This window comes from Aphelocoma coerulescens, chromosome 5 (assembly GCF_041296385.1).
Source record: "Aphelocoma coerulescens isolate FSJ_1873_10779 chromosome 5, UR_Acoe_1.0, whole genome shotgun sequence".
Taxonomy (NCBI): domain Eukaryota; kingdom Metazoa; phylum Chordata; class Aves; order Passeriformes; family Corvidae; genus Aphelocoma; species Aphelocoma coerulescens.
Window position 1 is genome coordinate 402,315 of NC_091019.1, and position 15,689 is coordinate 418,003.

General features: G+C 56.4%; 1 protein-coding gene and 2 long non-coding RNA genes across 3 annotated transcripts; 2 read left to right on the forward strand and 1 right to left on the reverse strand.

Moving 5' to 3' along the window:
- Positions 1–2,793: 2,793 nt before the first annotated feature.
- On the reverse strand, positions 2,794–8,242 carry LOC138110963 (thyroid hormone receptor beta-like). The gene is made up of 6 exons (XM_069016107.1): positions 8,162–8,242; positions 7,421–7,593; positions 5,723–6,032; positions 5,524–5,653; positions 4,967–5,166; positions 2,794–3,351 (listed from the first exon to the last, which is right to left on the reverse strand). Exons 1-6 carry the CDS (start codon positions 8,240–8,242, stop codon positions 3,346–3,348), a joined length of 900 nt encoding a protein of 299 aa, XP_068872208.1. The 3' UTR covers positions 2,794–3,345.
- A 2,875-nt stretch (positions 8,243–11,117) lies between these two features.
- On the forward strand, positions 11,118–12,690 carry LOC138110982 (uncharacterized). Its single transcript, XR_011151191.1, has 3 exons — positions 11,118–11,351; positions 11,475–11,559; positions 12,630–12,690. It is a non-coding gene; the product is annotated as an uncharacterized lncRNA (long non-coding RNA).
- Positions 12,691–12,918: 228 nt separating this feature from the next.
- Positions 12,919–14,902, forward strand: LOC138110983 (uncharacterized). The gene is made up of 5 exons (XR_011151192.1): positions 12,919–13,036; positions 13,160–13,201; positions 13,302–13,643; positions 13,724–14,757; positions 14,858–14,902. It is a non-coding gene; the product is annotated as an uncharacterized lncRNA (long non-coding RNA).
- Positions 14,903–15,689: the final 787 nt, after the last annotated feature.

A 15,689-nucleotide genomic window follows, 5' to 3' on the forward strand; every position in this document is an offset into this window, starting at 1 on the left:
TTTTAAGAGTGTACCAGGTTTGTTTGTTCAGTCATTCCTATATTCATTTTCAATTCCAGAGACAGGAGCTTCATGTCTAGCCCCAAAATAACAGCATTGTCTGAGACAAAGCCAACTTGGTAAGGGGTACCAGAGCTTTTCCCAGCCCATTTATGTAATAAAGCATTATATACAACTGTTGGAAAACATACCAGTTTAAAAATTTTTTATATATGACTTGGGCCAGGTTTGCTCATCTTTGCCTCAGGGAAAGGGAACTGAAGCTTCTTTCCAGGGCATTGTTTCTCTAGGTGAGGCCTGATGGGTTTAGCATTTCAAAAGACTAGGAGTAGCCCCAATAAGATAAAGCCATTGAGGGAACATCACCAGAACAGATGTCAGCGGCCATCTAAGAACATCTACCCCTGAAGATCTAATTAACATCAGAAGCGAAGAAACACAGATCTAATAGGAGACCAGATACTAGGAACTACACAACTTGAGACCAATGAACACTGACCCAATTCGTTTCTATGAGTTTTGACTGTAAAAAAGATCTGAAAATTCTAGTAAAGGTCATGTGTCATGGAATGATTCTCTCGGCACACCCGGGCTATGTGTGGATGAGATGATTTCTGTGCTACATCCTGGCCAGAGAATAAAGTAGTGCCTTGACTCTCTAACATTAAAAATGTTGCTGGAGGCTTTTTTGTTTTTCCTGCAGTTTCGGTGACACAACCAGGAAGCAGAACAGGAGCTTTATGGCCCTGTTACTTGGGTCCTAAAATACAGAGAAAGAAGACAGGGCAGAGAGCAAAGAAGAAAAACAGAGCTTTGTCCTCATTCACATCATAGCCCTGTAAGGCTTTGACCAAAAGATATAACTGTATAGTGAAACATCTATGGGGGACTCTCTTGTCTGGCACAGAGGGGTTCTGCAGATGGACTTCCAGGGCAGGGAAAGAGTACCAAGTCGGCAACACAAATTACTTCAGGCCAAACTCCAATACATAACTATAGATTCCATAGATACATCCAGCCTTAAGCCCAGAAGCAATACAGGTGGGGAGAACGGAGCCTGGGTGATTTAAACTACGTGTTTAAGCAGTTCAAGGTAACTGGAAGTAGCGCTGGTGCCTCTGGGTTTCTCTGTTCGTTATTTAAGGTGAACATAAAAACACAGAGTGCAGGAGCCCAAGGATGTTCCTCACTGGCTTCAAGCTGGCAGTTTCCTAAAAGCAGCGCTTGTTGCTTTCCTTGGTTTGCCGACCAGCAGTGCCACCTCCCCTCCCTGCTGCCATGGAGCTCAGCCTTCCCCAGTGTTAACAAAATGGCACGTTACTCTACTTGGCCAGATTTTAGCTCTGAGAATTTCATTCTGAACAGTTCAGCATCTGCTTTAGCCAAAACAGTTCCACTATTTCCAGGAATATTATTAAAGGAAAAATAGACTGCTTGGCACATGTTACATAAATTCAGGCAACCTTTTATATGAGGATCTCTAGCTTCAGAAGGGAAATTTTGAAATCTGGCAGAGAGGTGACCTTTGTGGTAGAAATGTGTCTATCCCTATTAAAACCTACCTAACTTTGGCCAGATTATAGAGCAGGGAAATACTGCAGTTAAGGGCGCAGTAAAGAGTTCTGAGAATTGCACTTACTTGCTGTTTCTGCTGTGGGCAAGAGGTCCCTTATCTCCTGCAGAGCTGCAGCTTGTGCTCCCCCACTACCTTGGCCAGTTACGGCTGCACAGGTCCTCCATGGCTGGATGACGAAATTACAGAGCCAAGGGTGAGCAGAGAGACCAGCATTCCATCTGATGTCTACATACATTCCCGTAATTTTCTGATACAGGACAGCCCCATCTGTCACACAGCCCAGGTTCAACGGCGGCATCGCGAGTGCTGCGCAGGCACGAGGGCACTGCAGAAAACAAACTGTGACCAAAAAAGTCAGGGCAATTACAATACATAGATGCACAGCTGGAAGAATTAATGTCAAGCAGACAATGGCATTACAGACGTCCCCTAACAATGAGGGCTTGAATCTGCTGTCTCAGTAAAACTCTCTAAATTAGGTTTGTGTGCAGCATACGGAGAGTTTCTGAAAGAAATATAAATATAGGCCATCATTCTGCAAAGCTTCACAAACCCAAACCCTTGCATTCAGGTGCCATCTCACTGACTTTGCTGCAAAATCAAGGCCATTCACGTTAAAAGCACAGACAAGAACATCTGCTCAAACTGAACTTGTAGAAAAAAGCCCCAGTCCTAGGTAAGGCAGAACACACGTGTTTTAATTTTTAAAGTCACTATGACACAGAGACTTGTTAAGAAATGCACGTGCTTTTAGATGTATAGGGCTGCTGGAAGGAAAGGCTGAAGTTTTTTTACAAATGCCTGTAGCTCATAGGTTAAGACTACCATCAGACCGATATCCTTCAACACTCCAACTTCAATACCAAAATTGTAAGAACCTCCTGCATTCCATTCCCTAGTACGGTAACAAGACAAAGTCCTCACCCACCCTGGATCGTCCAAACAATAGAATACAAGGTTGAAACGAGCCTTGTGGTTTGAGGGGCACCTTCTGCCCAAAAGGCCCAACTGTGCATCCAGATAAAAATGAACACCACAAATAGAGAGTACAAAAACCACGGAACACCGCTTCCAGCAGGCGCCCTCGTCGGTATTTAAAGGCGTGGCTCAGGCAATAGCAACAAAGCCCCGAGGCAAAAAGCCTGGGAGGTCGGGGTTGGGTTTTTTTCCATTCAAGCCACACGTGTTCCCCAGCGCCCATTAACGGGACTCGCTCCGGGCTGGCGCCGTTCCACGGTGCGAGGGGACCGGAGAAGCCACGCGACCCACGGCACCGGCGGCACTCGGTGCCCGGGGGCGGCCCCGCGCCGGGAGAGCCCCGCCCGCCCCCGGCACCTGGACAGCTCATCCTCTGCACCTGACACACTGGGGCACCGGGCTTTCCTTCCTATGGATAACAGGGGAGAACGAGGGGGGGAAAGGATGATGGACAGATGAGGGGGAGAGGGGGAAGAGAGGGGAGTCGGGTTGGGGAGCAGGGAGAAAGGAGGGCTGGGGGGATCGGGGATGCACAGGGGAGCTGGGAGAGAGGGTGGGAGGCACTGGGGAGAGGGTAGGAGGGAGGCTGGGAGAGAAAGGGAGAGTGTGGGGGAGAGAGAAAGAAACTGGGGGGGTCTCTGCTTTCCTACCCCCCCGCAGATCCATCACCTTCATCAGCAGCTTGGGCCAGAAGCGGGGAATGTTGTGTTTGCGGTAGTTGATATAGTGCTCAAAGGCCAGCAGATACATCTCCTGGCACTTCTCAATCTTCTCGACACAGATCAGCCCCGTCAGGTCTGCGGGAATCAGGGAATCATCAGGGGATTGTGGAATCATGGAATGGTTTGGGTGGGAAGGGACCTTAAAGCTCACTCAGTTCCACCCCCCTGCCATGGCGGGGACACCTTCCACTATTCCAGGGTGCTCCAAGCCCTGTCCAACCTGGCCTTGGACACTTCCAGGGATGGAGCAGCCACAGCTTCTCTGGGCAGCCTGTGCCAGGGCCTCAGCACCCTCACAGGGAGGAATTTCTTCCCAATACCCCATCACAATCTCCCCTTTTCAGTTTAAACCTCTCCTTGTCCTGGCACTCATTGCCCATGGAAGAGTCCCTCTCCCAATCCCATACCTGCAGGGATTCTCCCTCCCACAGGGCTGAGTGTCCCATGCACCCCCTGGGTGTTGGGGTGCCCACCCCACAGACCCACGTCAGCCTGGCAGGGGGCCCCAGGGCACCAAGGGGACCTGTGCTCCTGGGTACCAGGGATTGGGGTGCCCACCTCATGCTCCTGGGACCCCTCCCAGCCTGGCACAGCTGCCTGAAGCTCTGGGAATTGGGGTGCCCACTCCAAACCCCCCCAAAATCCAGGGGGGGCACGGTTTCCCACCCAACACACCCTGAAGATGTTGTGAGGCTCTGGCATCAGGGTGCCCACCCAACACACCCCCAAGACAGTCAGGACTCTGGGCATTAGGGTGCACACCCAGTGCACTTCCACGTGCTGGGGGTTGTGGGCAAGGGGGTGCCAACACAACAATCCCCGTGCACAGCCTCTGGGCATGGGGTGCCCTCCCAATTCCCCCTGAAGCTGCTGGGGATCTCTGGCATCAGGGCGCCCACCCAACACCTCCCCAGGACAGTGAGAACTCTGGGCATTGGGGTGCCCACCCAACACCCAACCCTGATTCCTCTGGCATGGGGTACCCACCCCATTCCCCCACTACTGGTGTGCACGCACACCTGAGGACATGAGCAGCACAGCCTGGAGCAGGGCCACCTCGGTGTCATCCAGGTTGAAGGCAGAGAGGGACTTGCCATGGTGGCATTGGGGAACGTGGTGTGGCCGTGTCACCCCTGGGACCCCCACAGCAGATGGGTCATTGGGGGGGTGTGGTGTGACTGTGTCCCCCGTAATGGACAGTGGGGTTTGGGGGTGCAGTGTGACCGTGTCCCACTCTGGGACCCCCACGGTGGACAGTGGCAGGGGGTGCAGTGTGACCCTGTCCCCCCTCCCTGAGACACCCCGGGGGGTGTGATGTGACCCTGCCCCCCCTCTGGGGCCTCCATGTCACCGGGGAACACTCGTGGCAGGGCCAGTGCAGCAGCCAGAAGAGGAAGCTGCGTGACAGGGCCAGTGACAGGGCCAATGGCAGGGCCGGGGCCACCCGCGGGCACAGCTGTCCCCTTTGGTCACTGCTCACCCCTGAACCCTTTAGGGGTGACCAGCTCAAGGACACTGGGCAATGTCCCAACCCCCCTCGACTGCCCAAGGACACCGGTGACATCCCAAACCCTGGCACTGCCACCATGTGTGTGCTGAGTGTGTGAGTGCTCAGCAGATCCTGGCTAGGGCTGGGGGCCAGGGTGGGGGACCGAGATGGTGACAGAGTCCCTCCACTGCATCCCCTCACCAGGAATTTCCGCTTCTGCTTCCAGTGGCTGCCCTGGGCATTGGTGCTGCGGTGGGCTTCTGTCACAAGGCGGATCAGCTCCCACTCCTCGGCGCTGGGGCGATGCTGCAGGGACTTGATCATCTCCTCCTTCTGCTGCCACTCCCGGTTCTCCTCGATCAGCTTCCGCTTGGCTACCCGCTTCGAGTCATCCAGCACCACTGCCGGACCCCCAGCATCAGCCAGGATCCCCCCACATCAGCCAGGACCCCCCATCCATGCATCCCACAGCTGCAGCATAGCACCCCATGGTGACCCCCCCCAGCCTCCTCCTGTGGCTGCTCTGGGCATCCCAAATTGCCCCATAGCACCAGGACCCCAACCCACCTCCCAAAAGCCCCCCACTATCATCTGGGATGCCCCCCAGTCAGCTAGGACCCCCCATTCATGCATTCTACCCCACTGCTGCATCACATACCAGCCCAGTCCTGCAGCTACTCCGGGTACCCCAATGTGCCCCAGGGTGTCGGGACCCCAACCTGCCCCCCAGCCGAGCCCCCCCACGCCCCCCAACTCACGGTCCATGGCCATGCCCACGGAGATGCACTTCTTGAAGCAGCAGAGCTGGCACTGGTTGCGGGTGATCTTGTCGATGACACAGGAGTAGGTGGGGTGCAGGTTCTTCTGGATGGTCCGACGGAAAAATCCCTGGGGAGGGCATGGGGGAGTGACCCAGTGAGCACTGCTGAGCCCCCCTAGCCCCCTGCCCCAAGTCACCTTGCAGCCCTCACAGGCGATGCAGCGGTAGTGGTAGCTGGCGGCCTTGTCCCCGCACACCACGCACTGTTCATCTTTGTCCAGGTAACTAGGGATGTACCCTGCGGGGACCCCCAGGTCAGGGACCCCCAGGGCACCCCAGAGCAGGGACCCCCGCAGCGGGGACTCATGGGGTGCTCCATGACAGGGATTCCCATGACAGGGACCCTCAGGGCACCCCAAGTCAAGGACCCCTGGAACACCCTGTAGCAGGGACCTTCCCACACACCCCACATCAGGGATCCTCCAGGAATCCTGAGTCAGGGACCCCCTTGCATGCCTCACATCAGGGACACCCCACACACCCCATGCCAGGGACCCCCAGTAAGCCCTCCCCTCCCTGTGCCTCAGTTTCCCCTCTGTCTGCACCCACTGTCTGCCCCACCACTACCCCTGCCCTGGCACGGGAAGGGTTAACACTGGGGGTGTGGGGGGGGGTGCCTGAGCCCCCCACGCCAATAAAGCCCCCATTATCCCATTATCTGGCCGGGAACCGGCAGCGGGGGGGGTCCCTGTCCCCCTGGCACACAGAGACCCACTGTCCCTGTCATTGTCCGTGGTCCCCCCGCCTGGCAGGCCAGGAACCAGCCCCCCACCAGAGTCCCCCCAGCCTCCCCACCACCGACTGCTCAGGGAAACTGAGGCACAGATTGCCCATGATGCATGGGGCGGTCCCCAGCACCCTGGGCCCCTCATGTCCCTCCCGGGAGCCCACCCTTGTGTTTTGGGGGGGCTGGAATTGGGGATCCCCGAAGGGTGAGAGGGATGGGAAAGGGACCGGATGCCTGGGTCCCCCCTGCATGGAGCACCTGTAACTCAGGGGAGTGTCCCCAGCACCCCAGGACCGCCGCACCCACCCGGGATCCCACAAACCCAGGCGTGGGCACCCCTCGAGCCCACTCTGGCGCTCTGCAGGTGCCGGATGCGGGGGTCCCTGGGTGCTCCCTCCCTCCGGGAGCGGGGCGGGTGCAGGGGATGGGCGGGAGCCGGACGCTTGGGTTCCCCCCTGGCCCCCCATCGGGTCCCGCCGGCGCCGGCTGCTCCCCGCCGGGAATGGGGCAGGGCGGGGGGCAGTGCCCGCAGGGCCCCCCTTATCGCCCACCCCAGGGTGCTGCCGCCCCAATGGCGGCACCCCGACCCACGAGGCGCCGAGGGGGATGTGGGGGACTGGGACCCCAGCAGACCCTGCAGGGATGTGGGGTGCAGGGGGGACATGGGAGTGGGGTATCCATGGGACTCTGGGGTGCCTGGGGGACATGGGGACCTTGGGGTGTCTGCCAGGGACATGGGGTGTCCACGGGACCCTGGCGTTCCTGGGGTGCTCACAGGGGATAAGGGGTGTCCGTGGGACTCCAGGGGACCCGGTCGAGACATGAGGCGTCCGTGGGACCCTGGGGTACCTGCATGGACACAGGAATCTTGGGGTGACCATGGGGGACAAGGGATGTCCATTGACTTTGGGGGACCCAGGTCATACATGGGGTGGCCAGGGGACCCTGGCAAGGACTTGGGGCCCCCAGGGTGCCTGCCAGGGACATGGGGTGTCCGTGGCACCCTGACTTGCCTGAAGAGACTTGGGGACCCCAAGATGTCCACAAGGAACACGAAGGGTATCCAGGGGTCCCTGGTAAGGACTCGAGGCCCCTACAGTGCTCACACGGAGTGCCTGCAGAACCCGGCGAGCATATGAGGTACTCGGGGGACGCGGGGGTGCCCAGCAGGGCCATGGGGTGCCCGGGGGGGTTCGGGGGGTGCCGTGGGTCCCCGTACCTGACATACTGCTCTTCACCAAACATTGGCTGCTCTTTCTTTTGCGCTTCCCATCCAGCCACCTACGGGAGGGGGGTGACAGGCTGAGAGGGTGCCCACGGATTCCCGCTGCACCCCCCCAAACTTCCAACAGCTCCCCCAAAACCCCCCTCGAACCCCCTTCTCTGCTGGGAAATGGGCAGCCCCCACCCAGGGGTCCCAGCGCAGCGATGTCACAGGTGGGGTCCAGCCCGGGAGTGCGGGATGGGGGGGGTAGGAGAGGGCCCTGGGGACCCCCCCCACCCAGAACACCCCTGTCGGGACCCCCCCCTCCGGGACACGACACCGCCCTGGGGGGGCTGGGACCGAGCGGGGGAAGGGAAGGGAAGGGAAGGGAAGGGAAGGGAAGGGAAGGAAAAGGGTGGGGGAGGGGCTCCTTCCCAGTCAAAGACAAAATGTCCTTTTGGCTGAGCGGAGAAGTGACGTCATCGGGGCTCAGCCAATGGCGGGCGGCGGGGGTCCGCGCGCGCCCGTCCCCGCGGGGGGGGCCCGGGGCCGCGGGGATCGGCACCTGCGGGGGGGGAGCCCCGGGGACCCCGCATCCCCCGGGGCCGCTCCAGCCCAAGGGGACCCCGGGCCGCCACCCCCCACCGGGGGCCCGAAATAGTCCCGGGGGGGGTGGAGGGTGAGGGGAGGGGGCGGCTGGGAGAGGCACGAGTGGGGGGACACCATGGCGGGGCACGAGTGGGGGCATGTGGGCGTGGGGACACAGGGACACCAGGGGATGGACCTAGCCGGTGACATGTGGGGGGCAGGGGGACACGCAGGACATGGGCACGTGTGGGGATACCCAGAACGTGACATAGGGACACTTGCGGACATGTGGGGTACAGCGGGGCTGGGGGACACCTGGGGTACGGGGATGTACAGGACATGGGGACACCCAGGTTCGGAACATGAGTGGGGACACATGGGGTGGACGGGGATATGGGCACAGGGACAAAAAGGGCACCCAGGACACAGGGACACACGAGGCATGGACATATACACAACCACACAGGGACACATGGGGACACAGGGGGTACCCAGGGCACGGACACATACGTGACCACGCAGGGATGCATGAAGGCACACTGGGCACGACGACGCAAGAGACACAGTGGGCACTGGGACATGGAGACACTTGGGGACACACACGGCATTCGGACACAGAGGGCACAGCCAGGTATGGGCCACACAGGGATGTGCTGGGACACGCCAGGCGTGGTGCCACACGTGTCCGCCGCATGTCCCCGTGCTGGGGTGGGAGCTCACCGGGTGTCCTCTGGCTCCAACAGCGGGTCCAGGGTGCTGGGCTTCTGTTCCATTCACTGCAATTCCATCAAGGAGCGCTCAGCACCGACCGAGGGGGCTCCAGCGCCACGCGGGGGGCCACGGCTGGGGGGCCACGCCGCGCACCCCATGGTGCCCCTCAGTGCTCAGCACCGCGCAGCATCCCGGGCTGGATCCTGCGGGACAGGGGGGTCAGCCCAGACCAGCCGTGGGGGACACAGAGGGGACACCCAGGGAAGGGTGTGAAGCCATAAGGGACCCCCAGGAGCTGTGGCCACCGGGGAGGACTGGGTGTGAGCATGCAAGAAGGGAGGGAAGGAGGAGTATAAGGGCAGGAGAAAGAGGGGGAGCGGGGGCCTCACCTGGGCCACGCCCGGGGAGGCCAGCCCGGCCGCAACCTCCCCAGGCTCTAAGGGAGCAAATGGCGGCAGGGGGCGAATTCCGGGGCTTCAAACACCTCGGCCCCACGCACCTGAGCCGGGCCCGGGACCGCCCCAGAGCCCCGGCCCCGCCCGGCCCCGGGGCCCGCCCTGCCCGGCACGGGGGCGGCTCCATCGCTCGGGGCCCCGCCCCTCTCTCCCGGGCCGGGCCCGCCCCGCGCACCGGGGCCGCTCCCGGGACCGGGGCTCCGGGTCCTGCCGGCGGCCGCTGCGGGTCCCGGGCGGCGCCGCCTCTTCCCCGGCGGGATTGGGGCTGGCATCGGGACCGGGAGGAGCCGCTCCGGGACGGGCGCTGGGGCCGAGCCCGGCGCTGCCGCTCCTGCTCCGGCCGGCTCTCCGCGGGGAGCCGGGGCTGTGCCAGCGCCCGGGCAGCCCCGGGATCCCGAGCCGGGCCCGACGCGCCGGGCCGGGCTCCGCTCAGCCCTGAGCCCCTCCCGGAGCCCGCCTTGGGCCCCACGACGCGGCCCCGGGCTCTGCCGCCAGCCCCGGACGCGGCGCTGAGTCGCTGCTCCCGAGCTCTGCGTGAGGCCGGGGAGCCCGGCTTCGGGCTGTGCCTAAGGCAGGACTCGGAGCTCAGAGACACAGACTCGCCCTAGCCCGAAAAGCCCGCTTTGAGCATCAAAACACAGCCCTTGTGCTTTAATTCAGGTCCAGCAAAACGCAGCACTTCAGTTTCTCTTTGTGAGCCCAAACACACAGGACTGGCTCTCTTCCTCAAGCCCTGAAAACAGGATTTAGTCACTGTTTCGGAGTCCCAGCACTGGCCGTACCAACCTGCTCTCAGGACTCTGTAGATAGAGAAATGCTGCTAGGAAGGATTTTCTTGCTATTTTCTAAGTCTGTGAGAGACTGCACAAAATCCCAGCCCCTCCCAAGCTGCAGCTCCTCACACCAAACCTCGGGGGAATCCCTGGTGCTTCCAACACTGCTGCAACCCCACCTGGAGCTGAGCTTCCAAGGTGTCTAATCCACATGCAAGCCTGGATAGTCCAAAACCTGCAGGAAAAGAGGAGGCAAAATGAAAAGGAAAGGGGGGGAAAAAACCCAGAGTTTTGGGTTTTCCCCGCGTTTGCAACAGGATTGAAGGGCAGGATAGAGAGGTAAAGAAGTACCAAAGGCTGCAGTATTTCAGGTGATTCAGAAGGGAGAACCCATTAGTTACAATAGCATTAGTAAAGGCAAACATCTCCTATTCCCTCATTTTAAGGGGTTCAGTTGAAGCAAACTCCCCTTTTTCAGCATTTTAAGGGTTTAAATCCACACTTCTACCCATGCCCTGGCATCAAATCTCTCACAAGGGAGCGAGCCCAGTACATATATAACCTAATGCTGCCCAAGAGTCCATTACTTTTCTTGTTCTTATTCATGACACTTATGGCCCTAACTAGAAGCCCCAGCAGGAGCTACACCATTTATACTACTACTATTCTTCTCTTGCCTACTTAGTTGCCTACAGCCTACTACCCAGGAATGACTAATGAACAATTACACATGTTAACAAGGAATTACCCAACTCACCTGCCTATGCTGCTGAGACAAGAAGCTTCTTCTCTTACCTGTTATCTACTCTTTTGGCAGGTGTGGCTGTAGTAAAAAAAGAAGGCACCTACAGAGCCCCTTACTCCCCTGGAATTTAAGTCAGAGCAGCCAAACAGCTACAACTCCTCCCAGTGCTTTTATCCCTGATGGTAAAATTGCCTCCTCCCTTTTCCCGGGCATTGTGGGAACGAGAGGCGGGCCTGGCCAGGGGTATATTAACCCCAGTCCTGGGTAAAAGAGGCCCATTTCCTCTGTGGGGTTAGTTGGGGTAAGGGTGTCTTTTTATTTCTGTGAAGGGGGTCTTTTGGGTTTTCTCAGCTTTTTTTCAGCAGGTACTTTTGGTATCTGAAGTAATAGAGGCTTTGAAGACTCTGTGAAGAAGATAGCATTAAGTGCATGGTTCATGGCAACTTCCTGAAATTCCAGATTGTGTCAGGTACGATACTTCAGTTTTTTCAGCAGATTCATTTTGCTGCAAGAGGAAGCTACCCTGGGTCCAAGATGACATTGGAGATGGAGGCTTCTGATAGGTAAGCTAAGGACTGTAAGTATGAGTGGGAGTGGGAGCAGGGTCCCAGTTAGTAGCTGACTTGTTGGGATTTGGCTTGTATGCCACTCCACGGGTGCATTGATTTTGGTTTTCTTTGTCATAGCTGACTAAGATGCCAACCTGGTGATCACAGTGCCTTTGGAGAGGGCTGAGGTGGACTCCTTTTGCATCCAGTGTGGATTCACATTGTTGGTCACCTAAAAGCTAAGTTGGGGGCCAGGACCTAGAGATGGGATGATAGCAGGGTAGTGGGTTGGAAATTCCTGGGAGAGATGTAAAAATTAGTGTAGGGGAAAGGGATGCTCTCCAAGGGGCTTGTTAGGTAAGCTAAAGGGAGTAGCCCTACTTTTGATTGCAACTGTAGGGTGTGCAGCGCAGAGCAGTTCCAGTGTGTGTTGTCTCGTCCCGTGTGTGTTTTGTGTTTCTGGCATCCCTCGGATCAGATCTCTGTGCCTTTTATCCTTAAGGGGCTTATCATAAGCATTGGCCATCATCTCTAGCTTCTTGAACTTTCGTACTTCTTGGTAGGATGCCAATGTCACTTGTTCTTTTACCAGTGGGCTTGGCCGCATCTTGGAATCACATCTTGGAAGCATTGAGTCAGATGTCTTTTGAGGCCTTGTTCCTGGCTCTACTGCCATCCATCCTTTCCAGCCGTGAGCTGTAATGTCCTGGGGCTTGCAAGATTGTCAGGAGATGGGAGCATTCTAAATGTGGCATTGTCTCTCACAGCCATCTTGATCACTGTGACTGACAGTTCTTAGAAGAGGTCGCTGTTACAGTCTTTTCTTCTGCTCCTTAGAGCCTCCTTCATCCACCATTGCCACACCCTCGGTTGTCTCTTTTGGCGTCGTCTCTTCTTCTTGCCATCGTTCTTCTTGCCGAGAGCTTTTTTTATCATCCTTGTGTCCTACTGTTTGTAGTATAATGTGTTGAGTTTGTGTCTCGCCTGGAATTGCTCTGCCCTGTAGAGTAGTCCTGAGGGGGGGTAGGTGGAGAAGAAAGGAGACTTTAGAGGGAACCTTTTGCTTTGCTTAGCCACCTGAGCCATGCCTCGGACAGAGTGACTGTGGCCAGTCTGTGTGGTGTTCAGTGGAGATGTGGGAGTGGTGCAGTGGTGTCTTGCAGTTTTATAGTAGTTTGTCCTAAGGCCCACTGTTGTGGGATCCTAGGCAGTTTGCTTTGAGGAATGAGAACTTGGGAAAGGCTAAGCTTTCCCTGTCTGTCTGGGTAACTTTGACAAATAATTCTTTTGCAGATGGATAGGATGTAAACCTGATATGAACAGAGGAGGCCAGAGGAGCACAGCAACGAGGTGGGTCGGTGCCTGAAGTCCAAGCTATGGCCTGACTTTGGGCTCTACGTTTACCTCACTGTTGGGACTTTCATTTTGAAGATGTGAAGTGCTTGAAGCAGCAGGGTATTGGCACTGGGGGGACCATGAGCTGGATGAGTATTGATTCCGGCACAGAACTGGATGTTACTGGAGTTGTTGTATTAGTGATGAAACTATAAGTAGCCTTTGATTTTTTGTGTTTTACAGGTGGTCTGCAGCATTCAAATTGCTACTCCAACATGAGAGACACCCTTCCAGACAGAGGTCACAGTCGAGCACTTTCAGGTGGAACCTGCCTCGGCAATGCAGCACTTTTGGACACTACATCGGTATGTGCCTTTCCATTTTGTTTTGCCCCTTCTCCCTTGGGAAGGTTGGTCATCATTCAGCTTTTCAGGGGTGGTGTTTCATGGTGGTTATGTTGCAGGGCTGTTCTTTGTCCTTATTTTTAGGAAGTAAACCTGGATATCAGCAGTCAAGGTCAAGTGAGTGAGGTAAGCAGTGACCAGTGGACACAACCAGTTATTGCTTGGGTGCCAAATTCTGGGGCAGCTCAAAGCATGCATTGTCTAAGCATCCATTTGTGTGTTTTAGGTGGCCCACTCGTATTATGCCTACAGGGGCTGAACCCCCTCATGGACCAGCTGATGGAGCCAGTTTATCACCCTTGAGCTGCCCCTGTGAGCCTTCCAGAACTATTACAGGACTCTGCGATGAAGCCTGTACCTTTTCTGTTTGAAGGTGCCATCTGGGCAGCCTTTGGCAATGGTTGAGGAGTTGCAGCGACTCGGGGAGGGAGGGAGGAGCGAGGGTCCACTCAAGTTTCAGCAATGCCCCATCACCTTGTCTCCTTTTAACCCAGGTATACCCTGCGCCGGCAGCCTTGGAGTGCGGCCACGGTGTATGAGCCGAGGACCGGGGCGTTCTCAGGAGACGGTGAGTAGTGGAATTGTTGGGTTTTGGCTGATGTGCTGCTGAGTTCAGGCACTGATGTTTGGTTTTCTTTCTTGTAGTAGACTAAGAGAGAACAGCTCACTGAGGGCAGGAACTCCCCAGAGGACGAGGCGGCCTTCTTTTGCACCTGATGAGGATTTGCATCCCTGGATATCCGAGAGCTAAGTCGAGGGCTACACCTCAGGGAGGGGGATGAGAGTGGTGTGCTGGGTCAGGACTTGGTGGGAGGGATTTTTGAATTAGCTTTGGAGATGGGGATGTCCACGAGAGGGCCCCTTAGGCCATGTAAAGGGAAAGTCTCACTTTTGATCACAATGCTGAGGTGTACAGGGCAGAGCAGTCCCGGTGCGTGTTGTGTCACTTGTCTATTGTGTGTTCTGTGTCTTTTGGGCATCGTGTCACATGTCTTCTGCCTTACCCCTTTGAGGGGCTTATCAGAAATGCTGGGCATCATCCTTAGCGTCTCCTTTGCATTCCTTGGCCCGACGCTGGTACTCTTGAACCTTTGACTTGCAAGCTTGGACATGCATCGGAATCGCATCTCTCTTTAGCAATATCGAGTCAGACACCTTTTACAGTCTTGTTCTGAGCTGTATTGACAGCTGTGCACCACAATGATCCATTATAACAGATTAGGACTTGTGAGAATGCGAGGATAGGTGGAGGATTCCAACCGTACGGTTCTCGGGCATCCATCTTTGCGGTTCTTGGCATAAGTCCTTCTGTTAGGGTCTTTTTCTGCCGGAGTTCTTTGAGCCTCATCGGCCTCATCTAGGTCATCTCATTGGTAATTCTTCTTGCTGAGAGTTTCCTCTCCTTGTTGCATCCCCTTGTTTGTCATCTCCTGTGTCACAGGTGTCTGTGTGTTTGGGCCGGGGCTGCTTTGCCCTGCTACATGGTCTGGGTGTAGGTGTAATAGGATAAGTCCTAGGGACTTGACATTTGTAATGTAGGGATTAGTTGGACTCAAGATGGTATTTCTAGATTGACACAAGATGTCTGGAGCTGGTAAGTTCTCATGCAGTACTTTGACTTTTGTCGTAACTTTCTTTCAGCTGCAGAGGGATTGAACCTGTGACAGAGTGCCCCATACCAGGTGAGGTGGTTCCCACAGGAAGGTCAGTCACCGTTTGTCTTTGCAGGGCAAGTGTAAATGGTGACCGTGTTACAGCTTTGTTCTTCATCTTTATTTGTAGGAAGTAATGCTGAATAGCAGTGGTCAAGGTCGATGGAGCGAGGTGAGCGGTGACTGGTGGACAGAATGAGTTGTTACTGCTTGGGTATCAGTTTCTGGTGCAGCTCTAAGCATCCGTTTTTGTTTGTGCATTTTAGGTGGTCCACTGGGAAGGTGTCCTGGCCCTGGGGATGCTGGAGGCCAGGTGCGTGCAAGCTTAAGGTATGGGTGTGGTGTACTTCAGTTGGAGCGGGGAGGCTGTGGTTTCAGTCTCTCAGCATGTTTTTCTGCTTTGCTTCTCTGCAGGTGCTGCTGCTGCTGCCCTAGGCATGCCAAGGGACAGAGGCGAGCAGGTGAGTTGGCATTTAGGTGGGGCGACTGATAGGTGAGAGGTACGTGGCAGCATGCGAAGCGTGTCCCTTTTTGCTTTGCAGGCATCGTCCGGGCCACCTCCGGAGTCGGATGAAGATTTGAGGTGAGCCTGGGCCAGCGGTGCAGAGGGAGCCCGCGCATTATTCTTCTGGAGGGCGATAGTCACAGTTTGTTTTGTTGTCTTAGGTACCACAAGTAGGTGCAGAGCCTAAGTTTGGAAACGGCCGGTAAGCGATGAGCCTCGGCAGTTATGAGGGAGAGGGGCATTGTGCAAGGGGTCACTTCTGGGACGTGTCATCACAGTCTGAATTTTGTCATTGTTCTCTGTCTTTTGCAGCCGCCGAAGTGGACTGTGGGCCATGTATTGACGTCCACGGTGCTGAAGCAATGTTTTCTGTCGAGGATGGATTTTGTCTGCTGGTCTTCAGAGAGCTAAGTGTGGGGACTGTTGGTTGGGAGAAGGCAAACACCTTTGGAATCAC